Source organism: Aplidium turbinatum, chromosome 14 (assembly GCF_918807975.1).
Source record: "Aplidium turbinatum chromosome 14, kaAplTurb1.1, whole genome shotgun sequence".
Classification (NCBI taxonomy): Eukaryota; Metazoa; Chordata; class Ascidiacea; order Aplousobranchia; family Polyclinidae; genus Aplidium; species Aplidium turbinatum.
This window is the reverse complement of record NC_137485.1, coordinates 4,912,986-4,939,333: the sequence shown is the minus strand read 5'-3', so window position 1 is coordinate 4,939,333 and position 26,348 is coordinate 4,912,986. Positions and strand designations below refer to the sequence as shown.

At 38.5% G+C, this 26,348-nt stretch overlaps 1 protein-coding gene and 8 non-coding genes across 11 annotated transcripts; 6 read left to right on the top strand and 3 right to left on the bottom strand.

The window, feature by feature from the left end:
- The first annotated feature begins 305 nt into the window (after positions 1-305).
- Positions 306-424, top strand: Trnal-caa (transfer RNA leucine (anticodon CAA)). Its single transcript has 2 exons — positions 306-343; positions 379-424. It is a non-coding gene; the product is annotated as a tRNA-Leu (tRNA).
- A 332-nt stretch (positions 425-756) lies between these two features.
- On the top strand, positions 757-829 carry Trnav-uac (transfer RNA valine (anticodon UAC)). Its single transcript has one exon. It is a non-coding gene; the product is annotated as a tRNA-Val (tRNA).
- A 797-nt stretch (positions 830-1,626) lies between these two features.
- Positions 1,627-1,699, top strand: Trnav-aac (transfer RNA valine (anticodon AAC)). The gene has a single exon. It is a non-coding gene; the product is annotated as a tRNA-Val (tRNA).
- A 702-nt stretch (positions 1,700-2,401) lies between these two features.
- Positions 2,402-2,520, top strand: Trnal-caa (transfer RNA leucine (anticodon CAA)). Its single transcript has 2 exons — positions 2,402-2,439; positions 2,475-2,520. It is a non-coding gene; the product is annotated as a tRNA-Leu (tRNA).
- A 309-nt stretch (positions 2,521-2,829) lies between these two features.
- Positions 2,830-25,650, bottom strand: LOC145783401 (cation channel sperm-associated protein 3-like). 3 transcript variants are annotated; one of them, XM_082595265.1, is made up of 9 exons: positions 25,375-25,650; positions 23,367-23,529; positions 22,529-22,660; positions 21,255-21,392; positions 20,475-20,657; positions 19,251-19,418; positions 18,931-19,004; positions 14,257-14,433; positions 2,830-2,967 (listed from the first exon to the last, which is right to left on the bottom strand). In XM_082595265.1, the coding sequence occupies exons 1-9, from the start codon at positions 25,500-25,502 to the stop codon at positions 2,934-2,936; spliced, it is 1,197 nt and encodes a 398-aa protein (XP_082451391.1). In that variant the 5' UTR covers positions 25,503-25,650; the 3' UTR covers positions 2,830-2,933. The 3 variants fall into 3 exon arrangements, with proteins under 3 accessions (XP_082451391.1, XP_082451390.1, XP_082451389.1); XM_082595264.1 differs by lacking the exon at positions 2,830-2,967 and adding an exon at positions 7,026-7,145; XM_082595263.1 differs by lacking the exon at positions 2,830-2,967 and adding an exon at positions 13,270-13,963.
- On the top strand, positions 3,311-3,382 carry Trnav-uac (transfer RNA valine (anticodon UAC)). The gene has a single exon. It is a non-coding gene; the product is annotated as a tRNA-Val (tRNA).
- Positions 6,790-6,908, top strand: Trnal-caa (transfer RNA leucine (anticodon CAA)). The gene is made up of 2 exons: positions 6,790-6,827; positions 6,863-6,908. It is a non-coding gene; the product is annotated as a tRNA-Leu (tRNA).
- Trnav-aac (transfer RNA valine (anticodon AAC)) lies at positions 12,946-13,018 on the bottom strand. The gene has a single exon. It is a non-coding gene; the product is annotated as a tRNA-Val (tRNA).
- On the bottom strand, positions 14,590-14,662 carry Trnav-cac (transfer RNA valine (anticodon CAC)). The gene has a single exon. It is a non-coding gene; the product is annotated as a tRNA-Val (tRNA).
- Positions 25,651-26,348: the final 698 nt, after the last annotated feature.

Below are 26,348 nucleotides of genomic sequence, written 5' to 3'. Positions count from 1 at the left end.
AGTCCTATTTATAGGTTATTTATGGATTTCGCTCTACAACTGTAGAGCACCATCAGTGCCTTAATCAAATAGAATCTCAATAAATGCTTTTTTTTTTAAACATTGTTTCATGTTCTCCATATTGCGCTGCAAATTTAAACATTGATTGAGTTTGAAATTTGCTTGGAATATGATTAATTAAGATCAAAATTCGATTGCTTACAACATCACAACTTTGAATACTCTCCGTTTCATAAAACCACTGATTACTGGAATCATAAATCGAACAGTCGAGAATTTTTGCACAGTTTGCTAAAAATAATCAAGTCAGGATGGCCGAGTGGTCTAAGGCGCCAGACTCAAGAACATTGTTCTTCACCGTTGATCGGTGGTTGGGTGTTCTGGTCTACTAATGGAGGCGTGGGTTCGAATCCCACTTCTAACAAATTATTTAGTTTCGTCTCAAACTAATCTCACCGTTGATGTGACACAACCACACAAAGTTGATTCCTCCAGGGTTCAGTCTGGGGCGTGTCGTCTGTTAAGTGAACGTGAGACCATTATGAAAACAATAGTGACGAAACAGTCTCATCTTTTGATCACGACTGAATTTACGAAAAATGTGATTTGTAAATTTATCTCTTCATCTCAAACACGTCAATGACGAAAAATATAAATGTGTTGTCTTGTGCTATAAAATCCAAAACAAGAAGTAACGAAAGATTTTTATTTCAACGTCAAATCTCATTCAGATACTCATATCGCTGAATAAGAACCGTTTCCGTAGTGTAGTGGTTATCACGTTCGCCTTACACGCGAAAGGTCCCCGGTTCGAGCCCGGGCGGAAACATTTTCTTTTTAAAAATGTTTAAATGGTTCTTGTAGCCAAGGCACTTTAATTAGCAGGCACATTATATTGTATGTACTAAACTCAAACAGCGACAACTTGGCTTTAACTTTTTTATTCATTTGCAAGCTTTGTTGTATTCCCCTAACAACTTTATTTTGAAAAGTGATTTTTTACACAGGTCTGGATTTTTTACAAAGGGAGTCGTTAAAAATCGCCGACTTCGACTCCGGTCTGATTCAAAATGATGAATAATAAAATTTTTATTTGCAATCTTTTTTTTAAAACATTGTTTTTTGTTCTCCATATTGCGCTGCAAAATTTAAACATTCATTGATTTTTAAACTTGCTTGCAATATGAACAATTAAAATTAAAATTGTATTGCTTACTTACAACACCACAACTTTGAATGCGCTACGTTTCATGAAACCACTGATTACGCTTTTTAAATAATTCAAAAATGAAGAAAATCTGGCACCACTGAAGCTGGATTCATAAATCGAGCAGTCGGACAGTTTTCGCCTGGGTTCAGTCCAGGGTTCAGACCAGGGCGTGTCGTGTGTTAAGTGAACGTGAGACCATTATGAAATCAATAGTGACGAAACAGTCTCATCTTTTGATCACGACTGAATTTACGAAAAATGTGATTTGTAAATTTATCTCTTCATCTCAAACACGTCAATGACGAAAAATATAACTGTATTGTCTTGTGCTATGAAATGCAAGACAAGAAAATAACGAAAGATTTTTATTTCAACCTCACATTTTATTCAGAGTTTCATATCGCTGAATAAGTGTCGTTCCCGTAGTGTAGTGGTTATCACGTTCGCCTAACACGCGAAAGGTCCCCGGTTCGAGCCCGGGCGGAAACATTGTTTTTTTTATAAATGATTAAATAACTCTGATAGCGAAGGCACTTTAATTAGTATCTACTTAGAGTTAGGCACATTGCATAGTATTTACTAAACTCAATCAGCGACAACTTGGCTATAATTATTTTACTAACTTACCACCTTTGTTATAAGCCTCTACCAACTTTATTTTGAAACGTGATTTTTGCAAAGCTGTAGTGTCGGAGTCGTTAAAAAAACGTCGACTCTGACTTGATGCAAAATCATAAATAATAAAAATTTTTGTTTGCAATCATTTTTTAAACATTGTTTCTTGTTTTCCGTATTAGCCTACGCTGCAAAATTTAAATATTAATTGAGTTTTAAACTTTCTAGCAATATGAGTAACTATAAAAGTCAAAATTCCATTGCTAACAACACCTCAACTTTAAATACGTTACGTTTCATAAAACCACTGATTACTTTTTTTAAAATACTTAAAAAAAATATCTAGCACCACAGAAGCTAGTAGCCTATCATAAATCGAGCAGTCGGACAGCTTTCGCCCGACTTCACAGCCCTAGTTTCTTGAAGCATCGCTAGAGTTAGTTATTTTTTCTGTTTCGATGTAGGTATAACATAAATAAATGTAATTTTATGAACGTTGGTTCAAATTCGAACTGTCAACAAACAAGAATTGTGAATTCGCTGATTGAGATATAACTTACTTCAGCACAATCGCAAGTCAGGATGGCCGAGTGGTCTAAGGCGCCAGACTCAAGAACATTGTTCTTCGCCGTTGATCGGTGGTTGGGTGTTCTGGTCTCCGAATGGAGGCGTGGGTTCGAATCCCACTTCTGACAAATTATTTAGTTTCGTCTCAAAATAATTTCGCCGTTGATTTCAAACAACCACACAAAGTTGATTTCTCCTGGGTTCAGACCGGGGCGTGTTGTCAGTTGAGTGAATGTGAGACCATAATGAAATCAATAGTGACGAAACAGTCTCTTCTTTTGATCACGATAGAATTTACTCTTTTGATTACAGTTCCTCCATCAAAAATTGACATAATAAACGATTGAATTGAATCGTTACTCTCTTACCGGGAAAACTTCTTTTTGCAAGCTGAATCCTGGCAGTTTTGCATATACTAACTTCTTATAGAAGGTTTGGACCACTGCTCGGGCTCGGTCATCGATGTCGACAGAATTTTCGCTCATTGTTGAAGTGTTGTTGTTTGTGAATTATCCCATCCACTGTCCATAAAGCGTGTTGATCAGGTGTACACCTCGAGAGTCAAACCAGCGTTTCTGCATGTAAATCGTTGTATAGGCTACAAATAGACACATTTTGAAACGTAGGCCTATGCATTAAGCTACAACACAGGGAGCCATTAGAATGATTTCTGTGTAAGAGTCATAAGATCGTGTCTACAAACAAATTTACCGAGCAATATCATTCTGAACACTCTGAAGGCAAAAAAACTTATGTGTAAAATCACTTCCTCATCTCTGACACGTCAATACCGAAAAATATAATGATGTGTTTTTGTATTATGACATGCCAGACAAGAAATCACGACAGAGAGCCAACATTAAACTTCTATTTCAACGTCAAATAATTTTTACTGTTTCATAGGTCAAAGAAAGTGTCGTTTCCGTAGTGTAGTGGTTATCACGTTCGCTTTACACGCGAAAGGTCCCCGGTTCGAATCGGGCGGAAACAAGATTATTTTTCATGCATGTTTAAATGGCTTTGATGGCGAAAGTACTTGCACCAAATAAACTCAATCGACTTTCGGCAATAACGTAGCTTTATTGTTTGCTGGTTTGCAAGCTTTAAATCTAGGGATTGTAGATCATAGGGATGCGAAACTTCATCCGCTTTTGGCTTATCCGCAACACTAGAAGGGTTACGTTTTTTTGTAATTTACAAAATATTTTACTTTTTATGGGTTATATAAGAAGAGTGAAGTTGGTTTTAAAGTAATTTAAGGTTTTTAGTTGAAAGCAAGCCAGCAGTAAAGCGTAAAAAAAGTGTCAAATTGGCAATTGACCCTTCTAATGTTGAAGGAACAACGTAGTTGCGCGTCCGTAATGTACCGTCCCTATTTAAATCACTTGGCCAACTCCACTTTTTGAAAATTGATTTCTTGAAGCATCGTAGGCTATATTCTTTTTTTTGTTCCTACGCCGCATAGCTGCAACATAAATACAAACTATCTATTGTTATGTTGTTTCCTGTGATGCTACAAATTCAAGCCGTTTTTATTTAGCCAAACCACGAGGTCGTTGTTGCATTGATGGCTGTGGGTTTCAGCAGGGAGCCGGAAGCGGGGGGGGGGGGGGGGGGGGGGCAGGGGATTCGATGGAGGGGCAGGGGGGCAATGTTGCCCTTTTAAAGTCATGTAAGCTACTGCACATTTTGCAATACTACATAACATTTTCAACTATTTGCTTTTAGCCTAACTGCAATCTTTCATTTCTGCCTCAAAATAATATTCACCACACAAAATTCTGTATCACAGTAGGTTAGCCTACATCAGGGATGTCCAACCTTTTATTGCAGTAGGCCGCATTGTCACTTGAAATAATCCAATGGGCCGCAGAACCTATTAAATTTCAAGAAAAATGGGTACATAAAGAAATAATTAAAAAACATTAACTTTATCTTTGAAAATAGGAACAAATAACACAGTTATAGAAAGAAACAAAAATTTATTTCTACAATATTTTTGACATTGTTTTCCAGCTAAGATGTTATCAACATTTGCATATAAAGGACGTTGTCTTGATTCTTAGGATGTTTGCTAAGTGTTTGTCGGTCAGTCTATTTCTTTCTACAGTTTTTTATGTTTCTCATGGATGAAAATAACTGCTCGCAACAATATGTGCTGCTTACTGCTGCCCTACATGCACAATAATTTTCTGGACAAACCAACTAATTTATTAAATTCATTACATGAATGTAATTCTTTATAAAATAAAGGAAGAGTGTGTTCTCTGCGGAAAGTTTTCAAACTTTGTCGACTTTGCAGTTCAATCAGTTCAAGTTGGACTTCGGGTGGAGCTTTATCACACTGAGATGAAACTGGATCACTGAATAATTTTGATTCAATTTCAATCTTTTTGAAGTCAGAAAATTTGACTGTAAATTCTTCAAGCAAATCTTCAATTCTGCAAGCAGACCAGTAATTCACATAACTTAGCATACTTTTCATAGTTTGCAGAACAGTCTTTGAGCTGTTTCAGGTAGACTACAAAAATATAACCTACAATTGCGCCAGTTTTCAGTTGTGTATGAAAATTTTTATTTCCTAGTAAAGCTACTTATTCGCTCGAACATTGAACTACGTACACAACTGACCATTCCCTTGTAAATGCAAATTGAGCTCAGCTAGCATTTCTGTGATGTCAACTAAGAAAGACAAATCATTCAACCGTTCTTTGTTTTCTATTAACTTCACATTTTGTTTCTTTTTCTCCATGAACTGTTTTATTTCGGGCAACAATAATTGAAATCTTTTTAAGGTGTCTGCTCTACTGAGCCATCGGACTATAGATATAATCGGACTTATAATCCTGTTGCTTCCATACTATACTAGTACTACGTCCCTAAAAGCTAAGATTCAAATACCGGACAAAGCTTTGGTAGAGAGTTTGCTTTGTTGAACCATAGAGAAATAAAACATAGTAACTTTAGCGGGTTTAACATACTTTATTTCACACAAAATATAACATAATTAAAATAAAATAAACTCAAACGTTTTCGACACGTACGTGTGTCCTCATCAGGAATTAAATCTGCAATACATAAAATGAAAAATCGTAAGATAAATTTGACTATGCACTGTAACTGTAACGACACTCTGGACTGAAAGCACAAACTGAACAAATGATACGAGAATGATTGCAAGTAAATTATGCGGTGGGAAACAGATCACATGAGGTGTAGACTACAGGCATTGGACAAAACAATTAGAACACACACAAAAGGAACGATGAGCCACAGGCGAATAACTGGCGGTTGAAAGATGGATTGTTACGTTTAATTCTTAAGGCTTCCATGATTTTAGTCTGAAAATCAGATCTGCCTCGAGAGATGATTTTAAATTGGTCGATCGAGACATTGTCAGTGCACGTTTCACAAGAGGCGATGTGCTCTTTAATTGCACTTTTAATTGTTAGGTTTGGGTTTAAGTGCTCCCCGGCCCTTGTCAACAAATGTCTGGTTGACATACCAATGTATGTCTGGTTTGCGTCACGCAAACAACTAAATTTATACACAACATTTGAAGAAAGAGCAAAGGGGGTAGGCGACTTCAGTTAAAACTATTGGTGCACTTTAAATGTTTTATACACAGGATGAATGTCACATGAAAATTTCTTTTTTATAAGTTTAGCTAGGTTTTTCGCAAAAATTGTTGAATATTTTCCTAGAAAGGGTATATTAATAAAATAACTAAAATCTACTTCTTCAGGCGTGTCTTTTGGTTCATCAGCCATAAGGTGTTTAAGACTTTATTGAAAAAGTGAGAAGGATATCCATAAATAAAACATGTTTTTTAATTTCTTGATTTCTTTCTGAAACAACTGATCATCAGAACACACCAAACGAGCACGAGATAACAGACACAAGATTAAACCAGAGTTTCCCACCGCATAATTTACTCGCAATCATTCTCGTATCATTTGTTCAGTTTGTGCTTTCAGTCCAGAGTGTCGTTACAGTTACAGTGCATAGTCAAATTTATCTTACGATTTTTCATTTTATGTATTGCAGATTTAATTCCTGATGAGGACACACGTACGTGTCGCAAACGTTTGAGTTTATTTTATTTTAATGTTATATTTTGTGTGAAATAAAGTATGTTAAATACCGGACACTTGTATACCGGACACTGGTATCATTACTCGATGATGAGCTGATGGATGAGAATAATCGCTATATCTTATCTTAAAACTTGAAAAAAAGCAGTAAAAGTACTCTTTTTTCATAATCCCGCCCCCCCCCCCCCCAGTAAAAAATTGTTCCGGCGCCCCTGGGCTTCAGTGAACATTGGTTCAAACTGTCAACAAACAAGAATTGTGAAGTCACTGATTGAGATGTAAGTTGCTACTGTGCAGTCGTAAGTCAGGATGGCCGAGTGGTCTAAGGCGCCAGACTCAAGAACATTGTTCTTTACCGTTGATCGGTGGTTGGGTGTTCTGGTCTCCGAATGGAGGCGTGGGCTCGAATCCCACTTCTGACACACTTTTCTCCACTTAAGTCAATGAATTATTTCCGCTTTACAAAATAATTTTTTTTGCATGGAAAATATCAACAACAGAGAAATGCTAAATAGACGACCAATCCTAAATGTTGAAGCATGACAATCGGTAAATTTCCGGTGTCTACAAATCCTCTTCATTCCCCAATTCGTTTTGATATCTCTTTGTTGATGGACTGGGTTAAAATGTTGGCTATTTCGTAATGAAAATCTTGAATACTGAAAACATAAAGTAGCATTAGCATTCTATTTCATTTACGTAGGCTACATGGGGGAGGCATGGGAGTAGGCTACTTCAATTTAATGAGTAAACAAAATCAGTCAGGTTCTGGAACTTGTTTAATTCATTGATAAAACTTTGGCTACCATATGTAGCCTAATTATGTATATAATTATTTTTATGTATGATCATAATGCATGCTGTGTGAGTTAATGTTTAGGTGTGATGTTGCACAACAAAATAAATCAATCAATCAAGTTATGTAATTATGTATGGTTAGAAGATTTGATAGAGACAGATGTTTACATTCATCTTGAGAAAAAATACAGAATTTGAAAACATGTCTTAATCTTAATAGTCTCAGACTTGAATATTTATGTTGTATACACAATAAATACTATTAATACTATACAAGTACAAAAAGTGTTCAACGCCAAGCAAAAAAGCCGAACAGAGCTAACTACATCAAATACTGTACAGTTATTACTTTCTAAAAAGTCTCTACGGCTTGTTTCACGCTAAAAGGGAGATCATCAGAAAGTCCTTATTGAAATAAAATCATATGTTGATATATGTTGTATTATTATAAGTTACATAATAGTTCTCTGTTCTGTATGTGCTTAAACAGGCAAGTGAGGCAACCACATCATGTTACTTTGAGAAATTGCTTGAACGGATTGATTAGGCTCAAATAATTTGCTAATTTGTGGCTTTCCAAATCAGCATGACGTTGAATCCAGCGAGTAGCTCTTCTTGGTTTGTTGGGGGGGGGGGGATTTCAACATACCACAATGATGTGCCGGTCTACATTAATCCAACATTGCAAATACACTGTGAATAAGGCTACTTTTTTGTGTTTTAGTTTAAGCCTACTCTGGACCCTACTCTGGACTGGCCTACTCTGGACCCGCCACTGCCATGATGTAATTGTGCAGGGCCACAATCTACATGATTAAAATTAAAAGTTTTGTTGGTTTTTTTGTGCTATGTTGATTATTTGATTTGGACAATTTCACAAAGCATTAGGCTACCATACTCAGATTCAATTTCATATTTTATCATTACCCAAACCAACGTAATAGAGATGTAAATACAACATACAAATACAACCATCTCTCAAGGCAGATTTGAATTTCAGACTAATATCATGGAATCTTTAATTATTATCAAACGTAATAATCCTTCTCTCAACAAGCAGTTATTCGCCTGTGGCTCATCGTTCCTTTTGTGTGTGTTCTAGTTGTTGTCACATGCCTGTACTATAGCCTACAATCATGCCTGTACTTTACACCTCATGTGATCTGTTTCCCGCCGTATTACTTACTTGTAATCATTCTTGTATCACTTATTCACTTTGTGCTTTTCAGTCCGGGCTGTCGTTGCAGTTATAGTGCATAGTCGGGTTTATCTTAAGATTCCATTTTATGTATAGTGCAGATTTAAGTAGGCCAAATTCCTGATGAGGACACACGTAGCCTACGTGTCGAAAACGTTTGAGTGGATTTTTTAATTACGTTCTGTGTAATACAACATCTTGAACCCGTTAAAGTTACTTTGTTTTAGCTTAGTTTGTACCAGAAGAACGTAGGCTATATCATATTCAGGGCCCGATTAACCATGAAGCACACGAGACTTAGGCCTCAGGCCCCCTGGATTTGGGGCCCTCATTTTTTACATTAGTACCGTAGGCGTAGATAGTGAAAGTTGTTGTGCCAGTGTGTGCACAGTTGTTATTTTTAAGTAACAATTCCTAATTGTGTAACGATTTTGCAGTAACAGTTGAGCACTCCTGCTCTGCATCGAAAGCGATTGCCAATAGAGGCCCCTAAACTTAACTGTGCCTCGGGCCCCCGTGAGCCTAATTAATCAGGCCAGTGCTGGATTAACTAAGCGCGGGGCCTGTAGCAGATTGACTTGATGTACAGATAATGACTGGGAAGTAATTGAGTATTTTATGGTTTGATATTTTTGATTATACTGTAGCCGCTCTTGCCCCATCATGTTTCGCAGATAGGCTAGTTTTTAACCTACTTCAATTTTGAAAATGATCTCTCTCCAGTACAATTAGTTACCATCATACATAGATAAATGCGTAACAAATTGTTAGTGTTAAAAAACGTGGTGTTAATATTGTTTTATTTAATCGAAGTGTAATAGTTGAGTTCTGGAGAGGAGCAATCAAAAGCAATGTGCTTTACGAATTGGTGTATGTCTTGCGACGTTGCTCCAGTGCAGATTGTAGGCTGTCCAATACTGCAAAGAAAACTTTCACCGGGAATCTGTCTTTAGTTGATATCCGTTGCATCGGAAACTGAACGGCCACTGCCTACATTAGAGTGCATCAGTTGCCCCGATGTTGGAATTTTTGATCGGCCCTTGGTAATTTTGTTCCATATAATGAAAAAACACAGGATGTGAATCATTTTGTCAATCGGAGTAGGTTAAGAGGGTCAACATCCAAGTCAAAGTTTGATGTTTAAAGCTATTTTGTGAATATCCGTCGGTCACGTTGTAGAGTTTCCCTGCAATCTGGTCCATTGTACATTACAATGGTTTATTGTCTTTGAACAATCAACAAACTAGTCGCTGTGTAATATGCAGTTGAAATAACCGTTGTTTGATTCGTTTGCTGTCAGAGACTCAGAGTTACTATACGCTTACTTAATGGTTTCTCGAAGCTAGCTAAATAGAAGCTTGATATAAGAAGCTAGCTGTTGAAACAGCTAGTTTTCTGAAGCAGTGATTTTTTTTACTTATGATGAGAAGCATGTCAAAAAGTCCATCAGCATCTTCATCAGCACCGCAAACACGCAATGGCGCTGCTATGTTTGGGCTTGGAGCAAAGTTTACTGAAGCTGATAAAGAGATATCCGGCACAAGGTTACCCACAAACGAGCAAGTGCTTCGTTGTTATAGATTTCACCAAAGTGAAGGCTTGCCATCATTAAAGACTAAAAGAGAAATTGCTAAGATTGTCGTTGACAAAATCATCCCTTTTTACAGTAAAGCTGGTGTACCAATGATCACCCACAAAAAGGCATGTGAAAAGCTAATTGCACTGGCTGAGTGTAATGCGAAGCTGCGTGAAATACCTTTAGAACGTCGCTCAAAGCCTTCAATTATCGCTGAACTTGAGAAAAATCAAGTTGATCTGAAAAAAACGTGTCAGCTGTGGCCTCTTAATGTGGAACGTGATATAAAAAATTCTGAAGATCTTGCTTTTTTATATCGATGAAAAGCGACCGGAAAGCATCGTTTGGATCCTATGATAAAGCTTCAGCTTGCAAGATTTCCCGCAAACAAGCACGGATGGATAATGAATTTCGGAGAAAAGAGATAAGTATGAAAGAAACCGAAGCTGCTTCTTCACAGGCGCAGCTTGATAGTAGTAGTGACGACACTAACGAAGATACTACCCTGAAAGGAGCAACTTCATCAGAAGATAGCTCATCCTCAAGAAGACATCATCGTACTGTACAACAATACAAGGGACCATTTCTCATATACCACATGACATCCTTCGCTGAACCAGATTGGCATCTCTTGCAACTCGTTTAAAAATGACACCGTCTCAGCAAGTTGGTTTTGCGAAAGCATTTATAGAGGAAGCTGGAGAAGATTCGTCACAAGTTGCCACTTCGTACTCGAGTGCTGACAGAGCTCGACGTTTAGTTGGACAGGAATTCGCTGCATCAGTTAAAAGCAACTGGACATCGCCAATGCGTGCCTCTTCACACTGGAACTAAAAAATTATGATGACTTTGGATCGTTCAACTCAGTGCCGATTTCATTTCAGCTGCGAAGAAGGAAGAGAACTATCAAAGCATTCTTTAAGTAGTGGAGTTTCAGAGAAAAGAGAAACCAAATCTCAGAAAATCCACAGCAACGTAAATTAACTTTTATAAGACATTCTTAACTTTTACATCGATTCAGTTGAGAGAAGTGACCATAGTTGCACAAATTCAACGTTCGACAATGTTAAATCGTTGTAAAAATGATGAATTTGGTAACTACGTTGGTGTGAACTTTTAAGTTTGCTTTGAAATATGTGCATGTCTGAGCTTAGTTAACGACTTTACTAAAACTTAGTCTGGTCTATGTAACGCATTCACAGGCCTGGAGCATAGTCAGTAGTCAAGTGCTTCACTGACATCCAATTCTTTAATTTTGATGACATCACTTCAACTTTTCCACCTCTTATATTTTGTTTTATGTACACACTGATTTACGATTTAAACAGCCTGAGAAGCTGCTATGACACATAACCATAATATGGAAGTTACAGTGTAACTGTGTATTTATACCACTTTTCTTTCCTTACCTTGCTGTACATTATGTGATAACGGATGCGTAAATTTTCCAAAATTTCGAGTTCACTGTTGACCCCTTTAACGAAGTTCAAATTCAATAAAATTTTGGCTATGACGTTTTTTGGTGAATTGGAACAAAACTACTAAGGGCCGAGTTGAATTTCCAATTTTTCAAAAATAAAGGGGCAACTGATGCACTCTAGCCTACATTCTCCACGTGCGTTCGATTTTGGACAATTCTTCTTGTGCTTGTTGGTCGGTAATCCGGCACTTGAGTCAGCTTCTGTGCCTCTGACTCAAACTTAGCGAATTGTTTTCTAAAAGTCTGTAGGGATCCTGCCAAAGAGGCACACAACGCTGAAGCAATGTTGAGATTTTGCAGCTTTGTTTGAAGAGAGGCTTGACTTGCCTGGAAGCGATCGAGTAATCTATTTCAAAAAATCACTAAGATTCCAATTTCGACCAACTCAATTTTCTCGAGGAGTCCATTTGCCTGCTGTCGACATTCTGCCTTTTGCACTTGGTCATTTGCAAGTTTCTCCAGTGCCTCCTCTTTGAAAAGAAAACGTACGTTCTTCAATTACCTTAATGGCATCAGCTCTTCCGGACCATCGTGTTTCAGAGAGCTTCTTTAGCACTCCACCACCTGAACACTCCAGAACGAACCACCGGTGTGTTGAAGCAGCATAGAATAGCCTACGTAGATATTTTCAACGAAGTCAAACAACTGAACTGTTTTTGGACACGATTGTGCAGCGCATACACCAACTAAATTCAACGAATGAGCATAGCATGGAACATATCCTGCATACCGTAGCACCATTTTTTATTTATTTTTTGACAAGTGCCTGCAGGCCTACTCCGTTATATTTCCCGCTCATGTTGGACGCGTTGTAATAACTCTGTCCAAGGCAATCGGCAAGGCAAGGCAATCAATTGATACACTTCGCACAGTCGAATAATCTTTCAAACAACTAATATCGTGGGCTCGTGGCACTCGATCAGGCAGTTGCCTCCCGCGGAAATTACCGGTAGGAAGGGGTAAGAGGTTGGGACTAAGTAATGTAATCCTACAACTATAATATTCTTCCATGCCATTCCAGTTTGCATGTCAAAAACTACTTACCACCTATGTTCGACAGTTTTTTGCAAAAAAATGTTTTGCTCACCAAGCGCGGGGCCTTGTGAAGCGCGGGGCCCATAGCAGCTGCTACATCTGCTACTGTAGTTAATCCGGCGCTGAATCAGGCCCTGATCATATTATTTAACAGAATTACAGCCTCATTCAATTTAAAGAAAAACTTTACAATTTGTTTAATTTTATCGCAATTGACAAAACTTTGCGCGTCTTATTTAGAAATTACTTCTTCCTAACAATGAAGTTTTTTTTTCGACAAAATTTGCAAAATTAAAAAAAAACGGCTAAATCGTCAATCGCTTCAGCTCCCTCAATTTCATTATCATCAGGCAATTTTGTTAAAAATAAAAATGTTTCCGCCCGGGCTCGAACCGGGGACCTTTCGCGTGTTAGGCGAACGTGATAACCACTACACTACGGAAACAGACGGTTAATGCTTCACAATAAATTCAACCATTCCTTTGCAGAATTGGAAAAAGAATGCTGATGCCATGACTGATAGACAGTCTGTGTTGTGCTCTTAGCTACAGCCGTGCGATACTCGGCAAAGAAGAATAAGAGCAACCATTAACAGCATATTGTTATAGTCCTCTTTTGAGCAAGTGTTTTCGAAGTAACAAAATAAAAATTTTGAATAAAATTGAATTTTTTTCAACAAAATTTACTTCAAAATACCCAATGTCTTCTTGTTAATTCATTTATATAACTGTTTAGCAGTTAAAGTTAATCTATAAATTCTGGGTTTTTAGGAAAATGTGTCAGTTTTAACTTCTGCATAATAGCAAGTGGTGCATCACATTAGTGATTAGTTAGAGTCACAATAAATGAGCGAAATAAAACGAAAATAGGCCTACACATTGTCAGTTGTTTGTGTTTGCTACAACAAACAAATGCTAGGCATAAGATGACATTGTTTAGGGCTAAAATGATATTTTTATCGAATTGCTGACAAGTGACAATGCAATATAAAAAAACAATTTAGATTAAAATTACCCCTCAGCTCAGCTGTAGTTGTTTCTGAACGTCACAACGAAAACAATACACGTCAACATGACGAAATGAAAGCGACATGAAATTGAAGCGACATAACGCGAACATTAAAACGTGCTTATTGAAGATATAAATACAATTCTCATGAAGTTAATTCCTGTCCTGATCAGGAATTATTGTAGGCCTAAAGTAGGCTATTGTATCTCAGTAGGCTATAGAGATGCATGTTTCTGCAGTAATCCCCAAGTCAGGATGGCCGAGTGGTTTAAGGCTCAAGAACATCATTGATTGGTGATCTTCACCGTTGATTGGTGATTGGGTGTTCTGGTCTCCGAAGTCCAAATGGAGGCGTGGGTTCGAATCCCACTTCTGACATACGCTTTTCCAAGCAAATTTTCTGATTAACTATTTTTGATCTCTGTTTTAACTTCAAGAAAGTCTCAGTTGGAGATGTGTCATACGTGTGATATAAAATGTTATTCTTCAGTAACTCTCGTAATGCGCCTATTGATTTATCTTATTCTCACCAAACAAAGTATAAGCTGCTTTGGTTTGCAAGTGTTTACATGTCAACTCTTCGTCACAGCTTCGTCTTCGTGCAATGTTATTAGACGTTTTTATTGTTGATGTTCATAGAGCTAGTGAAGATACAGAGCTAATAGCAGATCTTACCTAAACACGGTTTCATCCATATGTTCCAGTGTTTCCAAGTACAAATCTATCCAGTCTAAGTTTGTCACTAAATCTTCTTGTATGACATAGTCGTCACTTCTGAGTGATTCTTGAAACGGTGTTACCATCTCGTAAAAATTGCCACATTCAGCTTCTTGTTGTCGCTGTTCAAGTTTTCTGACAAAAGCCAAGTAAAATAATTCGATGGCTGTTGACGAAATCAAAATAATTGTAGAAAACTGCCTATTTTAATAATCAGCTTTAAGGATCATAGGGTACCTCACACACAGCACACCCATATCCTTGACCAACGAAACAGCAATTAAAAAAAAATGTTTCAGCCCGGGCTCGAACCGGGGACCTTTCGCGTGTGAGGCGAACGTGATAACCACTACACTACTGAAACCGACAAGAATATGACTCCAATGTTTTGTAAATGAAGCAAGCATCGCACTTTCAGCGTGGTTTGTCTGCTGTCGTCAGTATTCAGCAGTGCAGCAATCCAGTCAATCATAAATCAATCATTTTACGCGTCTGGGACGAAAAAGATACTACAAAACTCGATATAGACCTAACAGCACGTTAATGCACAGGAAAAGGTGGCTAAACCTTGAAAAGTTTAAAACGTGCTTGGATGCATAGCCGTACGAGACGAAACCATTTTTGGGGGGCAGAACGTAAATTTGCCCAAATCTGCACGCTTTTATAGAAATTGCCCAATTATAATGTATGCGGTGCATTATAACGGTGAAAAAGTAACAGTTTTATAAATAGACTATGATCAGATAATTTCATATTTTTTGTTGCCCAAATCTAAGCGATACAGTTATGTAACCTAAATGGAAAAAATTAATAAATTTGTGCATTTTGAGGAAACTGCCTCACGCTAATTTGGGCAGTTGCATAAACTGACTAATCAGTTTCATCGGATAATTTCATGTTTTCAGCTGCCCAAATCAACACGATGCATTTGTGAAAATTAATAAAATTAGCTACTGTATATAGCAAATTTTGCGTTTTGATTTGGGCAGTTTCACAAAAGTATTAGAGACATATTTTGGTGGCTGCCCAAATTGGCATGATGCAGTTGGCAGTGGCGCGGGAACTATTTTTCTCTAGGGGGGGCTGAAGCTGCCGTAGTGTTGTGAGCTTCTGGGGGGCTTCGCCCTATCTTCTGTCGGCTTTTGCACTATCTTTTGCACTATCTTCTGTCGGGCTTTTGCACTATCTTCTGTCGCCCCCGGCTTCGCCCCCCAGACCCCCCTTATGTGAGTGAACGTTCAAAACTGATAGTACTTTTATAGGTCCCTTCTGTGTGTAAAACGACGCCAAAACACACACATTGTAAATGGTAAGAAACGAAGAGCGGCAACAACAAAGCAGCTGTTCAGGGAATTAAAAAGAAAACGAACATATTAGAAAGTGATATGAAAACGACAGTTTGTGGAAATGAGTTCTCACACGCTTCCGAAGATTGCTATTCGCTCAGGTTTTTCTCTGTATGAACTGTGTCATGAGTTTTTTGACATTAACAGTGTTCAAAATGTTTTGGTGGACATACATCAACGCAAGATGAGTAAGTCTTTATTGTGTCATTGAGCTTCTCAACCACATTTTCAGGCGTCTTAGAGCAGAAAAAGAACGTTCTGATGATGAAGCTGAAACCTGGAGGCAAAGGAAGAGCTCCACGAATTTTCACGTTTCTTTGAAAAGCTCTAGTGTTCGAGGGTTTTGTTGCGATAGTAGGCTATCTGAGCAACTTTTTGAACGGAGTTTGCGGTTTTTCCACTTACAACATCGCTGAGCAAGGTAGCCCTAAGTTCCGTTTTTAGGCGATCTTTTCTGATGGCATCGGCTAAGCTGATCTCAGTATCAGATCTTTCTTCACCGCTTGCATAGCTCAGATGGGCTTTTTCTCTGATGGCTGCTGTAAGCAGATCCGCCTGGTCGAATCTTCGATCAAGCTCAGCTTGAACCAAATTAAGGGCTTCGAAGTATTGCCGTTTCCACGCTCCTTCTGCCGCAGACGACAAAGCATCCGATTCCTCTGTGTTTCAAAATTTTACTGGAGTTTTGCTCACTCGAGGATCCTTTGGCGTCTTTAGGTTATTGGCAGACGCAAAGACGTTTGCTGCTTCCACAAGCTTGGAAACGGATTCATCTTTTCTGAGATGTTTGATCTGTTCGCGGTAAATGGTGATGGATCCAAAGCTGAAGAAGAGGAGATCTTCTTGTTTTGGAGCTGTTTAACGACAGCTTCTGCAGGCTGAAAAGCTTCACCTCTGCAGGTAATCGCAAAATAAAGCCGCATCGTGCGTGCTTATTTTACCAAGCTGAATATGTTTGCACGTGCGTCTTCTTCCATTGCACTATCTTCTGTCATGTCGGTCAGACATTGCAACAGGGTAGGGTAGCACTTAACAACACGAGCGAGGGCAGAAGCACGAACGCTCCAACAAGTAGGACACAAACCTAGCAAATTGCAAGAAACTTCATCGGAACCAAAAAGCGACATGAATAAAGATTAACGTTTTGACGATTCACGAATTACAACTGCAAAACTTTGAACGAAGTTTAAGGCATCGGCAATAAGCCTCACTTCCTTTACAACGCCTTGCAAAATCAAATCGAGAGCATGATTACTGCTGTGAATGTATAACGATCCAGGGCATAATGCTTTAAGTTTGGCCCGCACTCCGTTATAACAACCAGATCTCTTGCTGTTCTATGCTGTAAGTGTAAAGTGAATATTACAGAATGATGTCCAATAAACGATGGAACGCCGTGTCAGTAAGGAGGGTGGCTGGAACCGCGACTGCGAGGTATAGCTCCCTGTGATTGACGACTCTGTATTGCGAATGATGAGCGCGATCACAAGTAATAGGAACTCGATTCATCGTAGCAATGATTGCTCGAATAATTTTCTGAAAATATGTTAGGCTTATGTACTTTAAATTATCAGAATTTCCTAGGGGGGCTGAAGCAATTATCGAAAATTCCAGGGGGGGCTGAATTAGCTTTAGGGGGGGCTGAAGCCCCTTGAGCACCCCTACTTCCCGCGCCTTTGGCAGTTGGTTAAATGCATTTCGTACTGTACTACCAGTTTGATCACCATGCAATATAATACATCAATACGGGACACGGGTGTGTCAAATGAAAATTTTGCGGCATTTCTTGCGCAAATAACAGGCTGTACTTAGTTTGATAGGTAAAAGATATTAATTTATAGTTTTTCTTAATTCATGCAATTTTGTAGCTTTTCATATAGCAATTTTTGCCCTAATAATTGTAAAATTTTGCCCGAATACGCGACGTTTTGAAACAACATGGGGGCAGCTGCCCCCCTGGCTCGTACGGCTATGCTTGAATGGAAAATCATGGAGTGGGCTATATGTCAGTATCCTACTCAGTAGTTAGCACGACCACAAAACCCAAAAAACAAATAGCAAAAATAAAACAAAAACAGAGAAAAGCACACATGTAGTAATGAATGACAGCCTAATGAAAAGTGTTGTGAATTGAAATTTCCAGTTCTAATATTGATGTGGATAATTATTAATTAATCGGTCATAGTAATAGCCTAATAATAATAAAAATTGGATGGAGAAAGAAAACCGGACATAAAAGAAACCCATCCTCATGCAAAAGCTCGTTTCGATGTGGCCCAGGAGAGCAGGTGTTGCAATGGCGTAGCTAAGGGGAGGGGGACCGCCCCGGGCGGCATACGTCTGGGGGCGGAACTTTCAAACTACGATTATTGATTATAATCGGATAAAAAACGCATTTCATTTTCACATGCTTTTTCTTGAAGGGGCGGCAAAATCTGAATCCGCCCCGGCGGCACATTCCCTAGCTACGCCACTGAGGTGTTCAGCTCTTTCTACGGCCAGACTGCACATCACACAGTAGCCTACGACGATTGAGGTTTGAGATCCAGTTTAAGTTATTGTTTCTTGTCCTGGTGGGTGATGGAATGGATGAGCTGGTAGATGATGATGTCCTGATGGTGCCAAACACGTTTTTCTTCCTAAGAAGTGAACCATTTTAACCTATGCGGAATTTCCGAAAGATTTCGTATTTTTCGTCTAAACTGCTCCAAATAGAATAAAAGGTACCGCAACAGTAAATAAAACTGTCCACTTTCGCCCTCTGAGAGGAGAGATGTGGAGAAACGAGAAAAATTAAGAACGCATGAAGATTAAGAACAACGAATTAAGAACAAATAAGAACTCTTATTGCTTCGTTATTCTGTAATGTTTAAATTAATCTTTGTTATAAACCTACAATATTATACGAACACCTTCTGATAACTAAAAATTATAATTCGAGTAAATTGAGATATTTCAGACACATAGCAAGAAGCAACTCGTTAGAAAATTCAGTATTGACAGGGATGGTGCAAGGCAAACGAACAAAAGGACGACAAAAAATGAAATATTTTGACAATATTAAGCAAATTACGGGAATGAAAAGCATGCCGGAAGCACTAATAAAAACAAAAGACAGATCAAAATGGAGGCAGTTCATAAGGGAGGACACTGCTGATCAAACATGATCAATCTGTTGAAAAAGAAGAGGCTTAACAATTGTGTGGAAATAGTTTAATGGAGTCGCATAGTTGAATTAGATAGATAGAGTTTTCATCAGGTAGTCAGATCAGGTATTTTCTCTCACCTCACATCTTCATGCTGTCTGTGCAAAATAGTTTCTTTTTTCTTCGCCAAAGCTGCTTCTTTTTCTGCGATTACCTAATAAAAAAACGTTTTATTTCCGGTACGGTACATTAAACAGACATTTTATGCCAATAAAAAAAATAGGAAAAAAAGATGCTAAGTTCAGCATAAAAAAAAAACATGTAAGCCACCATCGTAAAAACTTATCATAGTACGGCTAACTTATTCTCCACGATAGGTTTCTACACATTGTAGTTCAACGTCGGCATACGTTGAATCAATGTAAAAACTGCTTGATTTGCTGTCTGCGTCAACACTTACCTGTTCATGAAAGTTCTCATTTGCTTCTTGGATGTTCATAATATTGACCCCAACAAATATGTTAAAAATAAGAAAATGGCCAACTATGATAAAAAGTATTGTGTAAATCCGGGAAAATTGAGTTGTTTTTTCGTCCATTTCTATCTGAGCATCAAACCAGCCGTCGACCTTAACATAAATAAATAAAACTGTGTGAAAACTGCAGAAAAATTATCAAAACCATAAAACAATGTTGTTTTTATTACATTTACGTTAGTAAGCCTAAGTAAGTGTAACAATGTTTTAATAAACAATCTACAATCACACTGCGACAGCACGACACACGTACACAGTAGTGCCCTTGATTATTTTAGGGACCAGAAACCTTTTCAAGTAGCCTGAGGACTTTAAGAAGCGGCCTCATATTCGTTGAAGCCGCCTCATATTCGTTGAAGCCACCTCATATTCGTTGAAGCTGCCTCATATTCGTTGAATAGCCTATAGCCGGGTTACTCAACTAATTTTAACAAACGTCCAGTTTGACAAGTTGAATATTTATAGCGTCCGGTAAATAAGCTATTTCACGCGCAACTACAAAAGTTAAACTATCTGCACTGTACCAAACCACTTTTTTAGGTAAAATGTAACTCAAATTAGATTTCTGAGAAAGTGTTGGGGAGTTAAAGCCCCCCAGCAACTAGCATAATCACAGTCAAAATTGCTTCCTCCCAGTAGAAATCTGTTAAAAGAATCCCTGAAACGTGGCAATGAGGTTATTCTTCCAAAAGCTCAAGGTCCACCATCAACACCCAGAAGGTCCGGATTCGGACCGCGGTCCGCCAGTTGAGTAGCCCTGGGCTATAGTGTCTCTTTGTTAAAAGGGTCTTGATTTGAGGTCGGAGGGTCTATTGGTACTGGGTGCAAATTATCCTTTTAACCCCCCTGCACTTACGTGCACGCTATATGCAACATAGCTGGCAACTGAAAGCGGCGAAAGGACATGTATTCATCAAGCCAGCTGCCTTGACCAAAACTGTGCATTTAAATCTTGGATTACCAATCTCTATGCGCACACAAAATGAATTTGTGAGCTATTTACTTCCAAGATTATGAGTGCCAACGCCCAGCCCAAAACAGCCTCACATGTTAAATCGGTGGTTGAAACTAACATACTGACACTGTAAGTGTATCAGGTCTACTGCACATTGCACGTATAGCCGAAGTTGACAATTTTAGCCTACTTACGGTGACAAAACTGAATAAGGTCAAAAATGCTGCTCCAAGATTTCCCCAATTTTTCTCATCTCCCCCAGGGTAGCCGAACATGTAATATCCGAATATGGCAAACAAAAACATTGTAAATAGCAATATTAACATGACGTTTATGAATGACTTCTTCATCGTGTCAACTAAAGCGATAAGAAGGACCTGTAATTGAAATTGCACTGTCAAGTTTCAGAAGCTCGGGAATTTTATTGGTACAGGGATCAAATTATCCTTTCAACGGCTCTGGCCCAGACAGTCATCAGGTTAGGCGCAGATTAACCGTAGATGGTGGTTAGGTAAATTTGATTGGCAACCTATGCTTGAAAAAAAAGTTTCTAATCAAAATTTGTTTAAAAACATAACAAATCGGAATTTTGTCTACTGCTTTTTTGTCGCAGTTGAAATAGAAGAGTGTAGTTTCATTTGAAGTTAGAAACGGGTTTTCATGTCAAATAAAATGCAATTGCCAATATGCAGTTCATGCACATACAGAAATTTGCTTTTCGAATTCGTTTTACAAACTAACAATTCGAATACGTGAAGCCGTTTTTTCTCAAAACTGACATCTTATCACAGGCACTTTTAAAACTACTCTCCGGTTAGCGGAGCCTACATCAATGATCGATTTTACCGCAACTGTGCAGAGCGCAATTGCTCTGTGCTTCAATCGAACATTATCAGTTTGAGCTTGTTGTTTTTCAATTCTAAGTTAATATAAATTCAAAGCAAGCACAATTTTGTTAGTTTTACATCACAAACCTGCAGCCCCCGAACAAATGACACGGCTCTCATGGCTCGGAGAGCGCGCGTTGCTTTAAGCGTCCTCAACATCGGGAGCAGCTCAGTCCATGCGGCGCCTGCCGCTGCTTCGTCGCTTAAAAATTGGTCTACGACAAACTGAGCAAAGAATAAACAAAAAAATAACCAGAAGGGAAGTGTACATGATGACGAAAATCGCATTACTTGGGAGCAAAATGGTGGGAATGCCAGGTCAATCTAATAAAACAATAAAAAAAGCTAGACACTAAATTAATGTTCAGCAAACGTTTAGTGGTTAGTGCGACTGCCTCTGAATCGGTAAGCATGGGTTCGATGCCTTGTCGGGTCATATCAAAGGCTTTTTAAAAGTGGTGCTGAATCTAATTCCTGCTTGGCATCAGGGCCGGATTTAGCTGATGGGGGGCCTCCGTGTAAAAAATATTTTGCGCCTATGGTGCAAAAAACCGCCCCTGCGTCTACAGTATAGCATTAATCCAACACTGCACTGCACAGCATTTTGCAGAAACTTCAAAGGCTGAAAGAAAAATAATAATAGCCTAACACAAAATCACATTTTTTCCAAGTAGGGGCCCCTTCAAAAGTCGGGGGGGGGGGGAGCGGAGCACTTGCACCCTCTGCCCCCCTAAATCCGCGCCTGCTTGGCACCGAGCAATGGAATGGATTAGGGAAATAAAATAGTCATTTGCGCCTCTATATGGCTGCATTGACACTGCCTGCTTTGTAAAGCGCTGAGGAGCAACGCAGTACTAGAGTGCTATGTAAAACCAAGCATTATTATCTTTAGTGCTATTAAATGTGATACTTGACTATAAAGGGATAATAAAATACTTAACACAGTAGCCTACTTAATTATAATTAAATGAGATCGTAATACTTTATTCGTATATGCATTGACCAGTGGCTGATCAAGGGGGAGTGGATCACCCTAAAAAGAGGAAAGCTAAAGTTGCTTATTTACGGTGATGATTTCTGTTTGTCGAGTGTAGCGGTCGTGAAAAGCAGCTTCTGGCACAATCAAGACAAGCAAAATGGTTATTGTTAGGCTACGCCTATTGTTAACAAACGAAACATAGCGATCATAAGCCGCCTATTGGTGTAACTATGGCCACAAGGAAAGTCATAGTGTAATCTATTTCTAGGTAGCCTTGGTGTAACCTAAGCCAAACATTGCTATGTCAATTTAGGAAAAGTTTAATGTTACGTATAGCCTACTCTTCCAAAACTTTCTAATCCAACTGCACATGTGGTCGTACCTGCATAAATGATATCAGTAGTATAAAGAAGTCGAAGCGATTGGACGATGACACCCAGTAGTCTATTGGCTCGGCGTATATTTTTACAACAAACTCCAAAGTGTAGATTACTAAGAAGCCAATATCAAACGCCTGTAACAATATTACACCATGTTTTAAGATTGTTTTGAAACCTTTATTTCAGGTTTACTCAACTAATGTTAACAAAGGTCTTGTTTGACAAGCTGAATATTTTAGTGATCCGATGAATACGTTATTTCACACAAAACCACACGAAAGTTAAACTATTTGTACCAAACCACTTTCTTAGGTAAAATGTGAACCTCCCCCCAGCAATTAGGACAATCACAATAAAAATTTCTTCTACCCAGTAGAAATCTGTTTAAAGAAGCCCTGAAACGTGGCAATGGGGTTATTCTTCCACAAGCTCAAGGTCCACAATCAACACCCAGAAGGTCCGGATTCGGACCGCGGTCCGCCAGTTGAGTAGCCCTGATCTAGGGTCCTTGCTTTATTTGATATGATTCAACTCGCAAGACTTCTACTCTTTCTCCCAGTTGCAAGCTATAATTCTTAAATTTCTGCAAAAAGCAATCGCCGATTATGATAAAATGAAAATTGCAAAGGCAGGCTATAGGCTAGTATTGTATAAAACTGAATTGACAAAACTGTATTCAGAGTTTACTGTGATATTGGTTGGAAAATAGACCAAGCAATAGAGTTATTTTAATACAACACGGCAAAAAAGACCTATTTTGCCTTTGTTTAATTTTTTTGGGTAAAGAAATTACTTTATACATTTAGGCAATAAAAAGGCGGGTTTGATTTAGTTGCTTACAGAGTAGTAAGGGCGCATGGAAGGGTAGTAGTCGTTAACCTCGAGCATCATCACAACAGAGTTGAGGAAGATAGCCAACATCACAATGCCATGAAATATAGCCCCATCGCTTATCCGACGAATGAATTCGTGAAATGCTTTGTCTTTTCTCCAGGAGTCGCATCTACAAGCACGACAATCTTGATCAAAGCCGATATGAAAAGTAATAATCTCAGTTTGAGAAATTAGAAAGTGACAGAATTAATTGATATGATTGATATTACATGGGCTGCGTGGGCGAGTAGTGAGAACGTCTGCGCGACGTTCGAAAGGACGTGGGTTCGACACCGCTCCAGAACACGCGGCTATGTCTTGGCAAAGACACTCATGCCAAAATAAGAGAGCAGCTGACTCGAGGACCAATATGTCACTTCGCTGCTTCCTGTTGTCTGTTGTATCGCATCTGTAATCGTAGCGCATGTTGTCGCAATGAGCAATTAATAAAAAAAAAACATGATTCCATGATTGTGCGAAGTGTCACGAGAAGCACTTTCACAAATTAAAATCATCATCTTGGATCAAGTTTGATTTTCTCACAATCACACTGTGAGCACTGAGCAATGGTGCAACTTGTAGTTTACGTTAGGGAGGAGGGGAAAAGCTTAGCTATTGGAAGCTCATGGAATACTTTCCAATGCAAATGTCGTGGTCTTAACAAAAATGTGACCAATCGAGTGTACCGTATTTGTTTTTTATTTATTTGACTTATTTTTTTGTACTTAAAGTCAGTGGTGGCTGGTGCTGTTTGTGAGCAGTGGGGTTGTAATAAATAGTTCGGGGGGCGAAGCGTGTCGCTGAGTTTGCTGAAAGCCAACGACTTCGCGGGGGTCTAGGGGTCTTCCCACAGAAAATTTGAAAAATCACATTAAATTTCGTGCGTTCTGAGCACGTTTTTACCCTAAATTTTGAAAAATGCATTCAAATTTTGTTGAAAAGTTGATGTATTCCTAAGCTGTACGGCAATTAAAAAAAACTAACATTAGGCTATTGCTTGGGAGACAAGCCTTGACTAGCCTAGCCGTTGCATATAAGGTTCAAGTGATTTTGAGATGCCCTAGGCTGGACTAGCACTTCCTATAACCTGTTAAATACCCTAACTCACAGCTAACACTTCTACATTCATGGCTCATTGCTACTCTGCAAAATACAAATTAACTTTAAAAAGTCTGTAAAGTTATTCGGTTAGGTGGGGCTGTTTTCCATGCAGCCCCAACAGATTCAAAAATTGTTGTAAATTACCAAAAGAGGTGGAGCTTCAAGGATAATATTTAGCCAACCAGAGTGCTTGAAATCCAGAATGTCAGGCTGCAGAGAAGTTTGCCCAAAGTTGGTGTTGCCAAACGAAACTTTTAATATTTTAATTTTTGATCCGCAATTCTTAAGTGAAAAAAGTAACCGGGTCTGATAAACACAGAGGACAACATATTTTTTCCTCTTCTCTTTCTTTCAGGTGGGACTGCAGCCCCATGGCGCGAGCCGCCACTGCGTTAGAGTAGTTCGTATTTTACATCTTGTCCGCTATACTTCAATTTAACTCTTGTACAACTTGGCAACTAGAAACCTTTATCCATCAATCTGCACTTTGGTTAATGAATTAGGCACTGTGTCTTGAAGTGATAAGACGGTAGAGTAGATCGACTATTGTCGCATTCAAGTGGTCATTACGATAAAACTTTACGTTCGCTAGGTGTCCATGCTCAAAGTTTAAAACTTTGATGCAAACACAAAAAGTAATTGATTTTGGTATTTCTACTTACAAAACAGTAAGGGTTAGTCAACTCAGAGTAAATGTTTTAAACTTGGAGCTTACTTTTTCAAAAGACCAATTGTTTCACGATGAAGTTCACTGCTTAAGTGAGAGTTAGACCAAAATATCTATTTACTAAGGCAAGCTAGCAGCAACCTGAAAGCCAGGTTTCTTCGTCGTTTAAGTTAAAACTTTCTAACTCTTGTTCAGTAGCTTACTTACCCTTGTTCCTCTTTTTTCCAACCCGGTGTATCGCTGTCGCCGTCTTCAAACGAAAATTGTCTTTTGCTGCGCGGATCACTTCTTTCAGAATTGTCCGGTGTTATAATTTCTGGTCGATGAGAATCCATCTCAAATATTGATGAGCGAATATTTTTAGAAACTTTTGATAAATCTTTTGATTCTGGTGGAATAAGAATGTATACTGACAAAGTCACACTTGTGTGTCGAAAGCTCTATGATCAACTTGCATTGGTCAATTCAATGTACCACTCTTTACTTCTTGGATAAAGACTTTTATATTGAAAATTCCTTTTGTCAATTTATTTCCATTGTATTGCAACACAATGAGTTTTGTTGAGTCGATTGTTTGCACATAACAAGTCAATGTTATTCATAATTAATTATTATTATTACAAAATTTCAACTATATGTGAAAATATGGAACAGTTGAAATACGCTCACCTCGTGCATAGTCTGTACTCTGTAGTAGTTATGTACCGCCAGGAGCGTTGACAAGGGGTACTCTTGGGCTAGGGCCCGGAAAAAAAATAAGACCTCGAGAACTTTCATTATTTCTTATACTAAAAAAAAAACATACAAAACAACAAAAAAGGCGTGACTAATCAAAACAGTTACAGGTTTTATTGTTTGGTCACAATAAAATGTTTTGTAAACAAACGGGCAATTTTCGAGGTGGTTCTTGAAAGTAAAATATTTTTAAAAGCACGATAAGCTGTAGCGCCCACATCCATGGGCGTCCGCAGGTTTTCGGTTAGGGGGGGTCAAGGTGGGTTCACTCTGCCCTTTTCGGCCGGATGAAAATTTGTTTTGAAATTTTGACCATTACACCAGTGGCATAGCCAGAAAAAAAATTGGGGGGGGGGAAAACATTTGATGAATTGAAGAGAAAGACAAAGTGTTTGATTTAAGACATCACCACCTGATGTGCAGTGGCGTATCCTGGTGGGTGAAGC

What these genes read in the sequence shown, in the direction of transcription:
- LOC145783401 (XM_082595263.1), bottom strand. Translation starts at nt 25,502, where the DNA reads ATGGATTCTCATCGACCAGAAATTATAACACCGGACAATTCTGAAAGA. An exon ending in TGGAAAAAAGAGGAACAAGG is followed by an intron (nt 23,530 to 25,374) that starts GTAAGTAAGCTA and finishes TCGTGCTTGTAG; the next exon opens with ATGCGACTCCTGGAGAAAAG. An exon ending in CCATGCGCCCTTACTACTCT is followed by an intron (nt 22,661 to 23,366) that starts GTAAGCAACTAA and finishes ATATTGTTACAG; the next exon opens with GCGTTTGATATTGGCTTCTT.